This window comes from Protobothrops mucrosquamatus, unplaced genomic scaffold (genome assembly GCF_001527695.2).
Source record: "Protobothrops mucrosquamatus isolate PMUCROS unplaced genomic scaffold, P.Mucros_1.0 scaffold2230, whole genome shotgun sequence".
Taxonomy (NCBI): domain Eukaryota; kingdom Metazoa; phylum Chordata; class Lepidosauria; order Squamata; family Viperidae; genus Protobothrops; species Protobothrops mucrosquamatus.
The window spans coordinates 52,076-59,059 of record NW_015388320.1 but is presented as its reverse complement, the minus strand read 5'-3'; the positions used below and the strand labels follow the sequence as shown (position 1 = coordinate 59,059).

General features: G+C 36.9%; 1 protein-coding gene across 1 annotated transcript in view; it reads right to left on the bottom strand.

The window, feature by feature from the left end:
* The window catches only part of PTGFRN (prostaglandin F2 receptor inhibitor), a 103,611-nt gene that overhangs the window by 67,836 nt on the left and 28,791 nt on the right, over positions 1-6,984 (bottom strand). Inside the window, exons 2-4 of the mRNA XM_015824425.1 lie at positions 5,208-5,585; positions 3,614-4,033; positions 106-489 (exon numbers count right to left, since the gene is read on the bottom strand). Of these exons, the coding sequence (XP_015679911.1) occupies positions 106-489; positions 3,614-4,033; positions 5,208-5,585 (1,182 nt within the window). The remainder of the gene's footprint in view (positions 1-105; positions 490-3,613; positions 4,034-5,207; positions 5,586-6,984) is intronic.

The window sequence follows — 6,984 nt, the reverse complement described above, 5'->3', positions numbered from 1 at the left end:
GTCATAATTGTCCACAGAAGTTACAACTGCACAAAAGTGTCCACATAATCATCAGCAGCTCAGCTTAATTCAAAAGCCTGTTTACCTTAATAACCAATTACTCACCCAATGTCACCACTTCCACAGTGACTGGTACGGATATCTTCTCTGCTACCTTGTGCCAGCTGCCATTGTGTTGTGGCACCCACAGAGCTGCTTGACAGTAGTAGTAACCAGAGTTTTCAGTGCCTACATCACGTATCAACAGGTTGTAATTACTTCGATCTACATGGCTGGGGCTGATAAAGGTGGAGTCACTAATTACTAAATCACGGTCGGCATTCAGCAAAACCTGAGCCTCTGCCATGGTGCCATCTGGAGATTCATTGAAGTACCATGTGATTTCTGTTTGGAAAATACCACTTCTGTCCGTTGTGATGTTGCAAGTAAGTTCAAGGGATTCTCGTTCCATTACAGATATATTGTTTCTGGTGATGAACACATCTAAAGCTGCAGAATTGGGAGTGAGGGATGAAGGAAACAAGATCAAGGATTATTGTTAACTTCCAAGTATTACTTGACTTGTAGTTCATCAACTGTGATCCTGTCAGCTTGTACAAGTGCATATAATTAGCTGCATATACATTAGTATTCATGGGCAAACATGTGTATTACTGAGTAACACAGTTAAAGCACTAACCTATTCAACTGGTTTCTATTTGTATAATAAGTTTATGCAAATTTACAATACAGCTTCAGTTTTCTTGCAGTTAATGCCACCATTTTTCCTCTTATACTCTGATACTCCGAGCATAAATATTTTTCAGCTGAAATACAAAGTAATCTATCTTAAAGATATTTTAAATGTAAGCTACTCTTCAGATGTCTTTTCAACATATGATACTTCATTAAATTACATACTGTAAATTCGGTCACTTTTTCACAGAATCTCACAAGTCTCCTATGGTGTTTGACATGTGCAATCCAATACGGTACAATCCAGTACTACAGTACTATATTTTTATAAAGCTTGAAGACCAAGAAAATTCTCTTCTCCGACTTCTCCAAAACTGGCCAAAACTGAACAGATTAACAAAATGGAACATACATATAACTGCAAACAGGTTGCCAAAAAGGCTGGCTGACAATGGAGTATGTGACCACCATACAGCCTGGCTTATACAACAATAATCCACAAAGAAGAAATATCAGAAGGAAACCTTTCCTGTGACTTCATAACAAAAGTAATTACCAGTCACCTAGCAAGGTGTCAAAAACTTGATGACTTTCTGACAAGCAAAGTCAATGGGGAAACCAGATTCACTTAACAACCGTGTTATTAATTTAACAACTGCAGTGATTCACTTAAATGTGGCAAGAAAAGTCATAAAATGGGACAAAACTCATTTAACAAATTTCTCACTTAGCAACATAAATTTTGAGCTCATAGGTTGAGGACTATCTGTACACCCGCTTCCCACACTTTTAATGGAAAACTTGTGCCTGTTTCTCAGACATTAATCTTCGCACTGTTCTATCCCCTTCTCTCCCTCTGCTTGCCTCAAAGAAGCCCCTCCGTCACTTCCTCTTTCCCCATTGTCTTTTTTTTACTCCCTTTCCCACCAAAACCTCTTCCTTTTATATCCTTTCCTCTCTCCCCCCTCCTCCTCCTCCTCTCTTCAGTGCAACTCCAGCTGACTCTTCTCCCCCAAGCTGCACTTTGCTTCCAGAAGTGCCAATCAGCTGGAGCCCCGTGCTGATCGGCTGGAGCCCCACACCAATCCTGGGCACTCAGCAGAGCTCCGGCAACACAGCAGCTCCAGCTGACTCTCCCACAAACCTGTGTGGCGCTGCCATCACTTTAACTCATTCCCCCACAATACTTTTACACTTTTTTACAGTGCTTTTCAACCCGTTGTATGCATATCACCTGCCAGATGCCAAAGTACCACCAGTAGTATGCGTACCATGGGTTGAAAGCACTGGCCTAGAGTATATAATTTTCAATGAGCCTGATGAAACAAAAATTGATCAGTTTGCCATAACAAATTCAGGTGTGGAAAAAAAGAATAAAATACTGAATGGCCACCTTGCCAACTGTTAACCTTAGGGGATGGTTTTGCAGTTGATGAAATACTGTGCAGATAGATATAATTCAACTGATTCAATTAAATACCAACATATCTTAGAACCTGAGATTCCTCAATCAATGAAAAAATTAACACTGAACAATGGTTTACCATTTCATTAAAGCAACAATCTAAAATCCACTACAGAAAGTAAGGGATAGTCCCTTATTATGTGAATATTATTGAAAATCTGAGGAGAGGTTCAAACATAATGTGCATGGAACTGTTATTTCTACAAACATATTCAGGCGTTTGTTCCTGTCATATTCTTTGTTTTTGGTTTTAATCTGTAAATATCTGCATATAAATACTAAGCATGCATTCCAAGTTGCATAAAAAAGATTGTGTTTGCCCTTGTACAATGTAGAGGCTGTATCAGTTTCTATTCATTTAGTGATTCAAGAAACATTGAATTTTATCAGGTGCCTAAAACTTTAGCAGGCACCTGAAAGTGCTCAAAAAAGACAACGGAAATTTTGCAAACATTATAAAACCAAACCTATATTTCAGATTATAAATGTTCTGTTATATTTAAAATATTACAATAATTTTCTGTGCATATGTCTAAATATATCATAATCTGACTTGTCAAGAAACCATCTTGCTTATTGGCCACCTCAAAAAATAATACTTGCCTGCTGTTCTATGAGTTGCAATATGAATAATGGAACACTGTATTGGCCCTTTATTAAAGCAGTAATAATAATAGAGTGGTGTAAACACTAATCTCCTGACCAAAAACAATAATTAAATTAAGAAATTCAGTACAAAATCAAAAGTTAAAACTGTAAAATGTAAAGTTATCACTAAAATATCACCACAGTAAACATCACCCAAAAAATTAAAAATCCATAAAAGCAGCCAAACCAGTTAATCATAAAATTTCTGCTTAGATACAAATACTTTTGCTTAACAATGAAGTATGATATAAAAAGGCAATCTGAATTCTTTTAGTATGAAGCTATAAAGCCTACTAATGTTCAGTGATTATTCTCCTGCAGCTTTTAAAATATGATAAAGTTGGTCTCAACTGAACTTTTAGGTAGCTTATTTTGATAAAAATAGAATAAAATTCAAACACAACATTTTGAATTTGTGCCATACCAATTCAAACAATTTTATAAACCTAGAGTTGGAAGGGAACCTCAAAGATCTGCTAGTCCAACCCCTGCCCAAGGCAGGAATCCTCAACCTATGTTGTGGAAAAGATTCTCCAACTTTTGTTCGAAAACCTTCAGTGCTATTCCAATATTTAATAGCAATTACAATTTGTAAATTTTTCCTATATTCTTTTCTTATATATTCCCCTATAGAAAAATATAAAAATCTAATTTAACAGCAAATAGGACAATAAAAATGTGGTCATAAGTTAAATATGTGTGTCTATATGTATGCATATGAATCAGTGATAAATATATCTTAATCAGGCCAGTTTTTCAAGCTGTAGCTATATATTATACATCAAATCTATGGTATTACCATAAAAATGAATATTGCATACTCACATGTTGGTTTCACCACCAAATTTACTATATCAGCAGTCTTCTCTTGGATCTTTTGCCATGAACCATCTGCACCTTTAACCCACTCACTCACTTGACACCTATAAGCACCTTCGTCTGTTGGAAGAGCCTGGGACAGAGACAGGCTGTAAATGTCATTAGCCATTGCATCTAGGCGCACATCCCCACTGATATAGCGGTCACTGTATTCTGAGCCAGTCCGGAACTTGCCCTCGTGTGTCAGGGAAAGGATTTCTTGCCAAACATGGTCACTCCTGAACTCCCAAGACACTTGCAGATGGGTGTGTTCGGTAGAATTGGTAGAAGCTGAACAACGTAATTGAAATGTATCTCCTTCTGATACGTTCCAAGTTGATGAGGAGTACAAGTTCGATCCAGTAACAGTTAACCCGTCTGCAATCACTATTTAGAAAAAAGAGGATCATAAAGCACACAATTATAATAAACCTTTTCCCATGCCCATTATCTCTTCTCTTGTTTGTTTTCGTTTTGAAGACTGAAGAGGTATAAAATAAGATACAAATTCGAGGAAATAAAGATTAAAAAAGAAACTTATAAGTTAAGGCACTATGTCAGATGACTGGATGTTGGTTCCTTTAAACAGAATTGCAATAGTAATCAACAATTTAAAAGAACTTGGATATTACTAAGTTTCAAAATTAATAAAGAGAAAACTAACATGTTAACAAAACTATGAAAATAAAAGATCAAGTAGAACTAATGAACAAAATATGTTTGAAGACTGAGAAAAAAGTAAAATATCTGGGTAACAATATGATAAATATGAACTGTAGATTTTTTTTTTTCAAAACAACTACATTAAGACGAAATTAATTTTAAAAAGACATATTAAGTTGGGGGAAATAGAATTTAGGGTTGCCTAAAGCGGAGGTCCCCAACCTTTTGGGCACCAGGGACTGGTTCCGTGGAGAGAAGTTTTTCCTTGGACTGGAGGGTACGTGGTTTTGTGTGCAAATTATTTGCTTCAACTAATTCCTAACTAAACAAAGGTTACACACAATGTCTACATAGTACACAGCTAAACATAACATCTTTTTGCAAATTTGATTGCATACTTACAAGTTATATGCAGTACTAAGTATGCATTCAAATTTTCAAGAATTTTGGACCAGGTTATTAGCTTCCGTTAACTTTGGTACTCCTTGAAAATGTAATTTGACCAGGGGTGCCTAAACTTTTGCCTGAAACTGTATCAGTAGGACCCACATGTTAACAAAAATATTTTTCCCACAGAACTGTAAATCCAATAAGAAAATATTTGAAAAATTTTGGTTTAAGTCCAAATCCTTTAAATTCCTTCAGGAAAAAAGTGCACTGGTTCAACTATGGCCAGATTTGAGGCCTGGTCACATATGTTAATTTAGGGTACAATGTCTACTTGCTGATTTTCTGTTCCCATCTCCATGCAAAATGACACGTAAATATATAAAGCATATAGCATATATACATTTAAAATCTCTTTTAAGTTTAGATCATTTCAAGACATTCCACACAATATGTTTAAAATTACACTAAACCACTACCAATATAAATACCCCTCACCCTGTTGAAGTACCTTTAACTTCAACTACATCATTGTAGTTTCCCTGGACGACACTGTCTGTGCTGGGTGTAGTACATCGGTAAATCCCTTGATCAGTAGGACGAATATTTCCAATCACGAATTCCACAGCACTGTTGCTTTCTCGCCTTAACGTGATCTCTCCCCTATTAACCCGATCTTGATATTCTGGAGACATAAACCAAGGGTCCCATGTACTCAATATGTGTACAAACTTAGAATCCTGACCAAGATTTGCCGAGAACTCCCAATCAAAGTTCTGCTCACTAGGTCCACCATACTGACTAACATTACATGGAATCACCACTTCGGTTCCCTCAACTCGTATTAATGGTCCTTCAGGCACCTTCACAATACGACCATGGCAGGAAACTGAAAGAGAAAAAAACCAAATGTGAATTTAAAATATTAAATTATCTAATGCAGCAGAAAAAGTTATCCTGAAAGATGGAATCCTTCATTGTGGTAATTTAAGTTACATTTTAAGACTTTCAAGTCTATAAATAGGCAGTTACACTATACATCTACAGCTGCAGCATTAATTAAAGCAGAACAGCATAAAGATATATAGACTGCAAAACTGCTTAGCTTTAATTTGGTTTCAATGCTTAACACATGTATGACTCATTCCAGGTACTTTCATCTTTAACTGATGGAAACTTGTCTTTTGAAATCAATTTAGAATTGCATTTAGGGCAACAATCCAGAATAACATATGTAAAATTTCTTTTGCTCCAATGCTCAAGAGCTATCCTTTCACATTTATTCCATATCAAAAACTATCAAACAATGGAAGATTTACTTGTCACAGAACTGAAGGGAATGTACATCATTTTTATTACCTTTGCTGGACACCAAAGAAATTTTAAATATCTACTTCTACTGTGTTTCCCCGAAAATAAGACCCGGTCTTATTTTTTAGTTATTTATTTATTTTTGCCTCCAAAAGATGCACCAGGTCTTATTTGGGGGGGGGGAGTGTCTTTTCCACTCACCTCACGGCGACACCAGCAGCCCCGTCCTGCCGGCCCACTTCTTCTGTGGCTGAAGAAGCAGCTTCATTCTGCAGCTAAGAATGGAGCTCGGGCCTGCATTTCGCTGTCAGAGGCCTTTCCGGAAGGCCTGTTCAGCCAAGAACCAAGCTATGGATTGAATCCTTGAATGGCAAGGCAAGTGCCGATCCATGGGAGGCCTGGCTGCAATGGCAAGCTTCACCCCCACCCTAGCTTGATTTTTAGGCATGCACCTCGCCCTAAAACTAGGGCTTATTTTTGGGGTAGGGCTTATATTAGGCCCACCCCCCAAAATCAAGCTAGGGCTTATTTTCGGGGTAGGTCTTACTTTCGGGAAAACACGATAGCTAGGATAGACAAAACTCAGTCTCTATCTCATAGTCTGCTTCTCCTGAAGACTAGGTATCTTCAAGACCTATCAAGTGACTTTGGCAGGCTCTCTTACTTCCTAAGAATACTAATCAAACACTGCCTTTATTTCCTTTTCCTTAAAAGGAAAGAAGTATTTCAGCTACAGAGACTTTGTTCAGTTTCAATTTTTAAATAAAATCATTTAAACATGTGATCCCATTCCATCATAAATGCATATATGTTTGGCTTAGCTTTCCATAAAGTTATACCAGTAGGAATCCCAAATGCTGACAATATGACAACCCATTTCTTCAGCCTCATGAAGTGAAAAGACAACTTTGTTCACTGAGAATAAAAAGAACCTATATTCTTTTATACAGAATACAGGTATTCCCAACTTACAACCA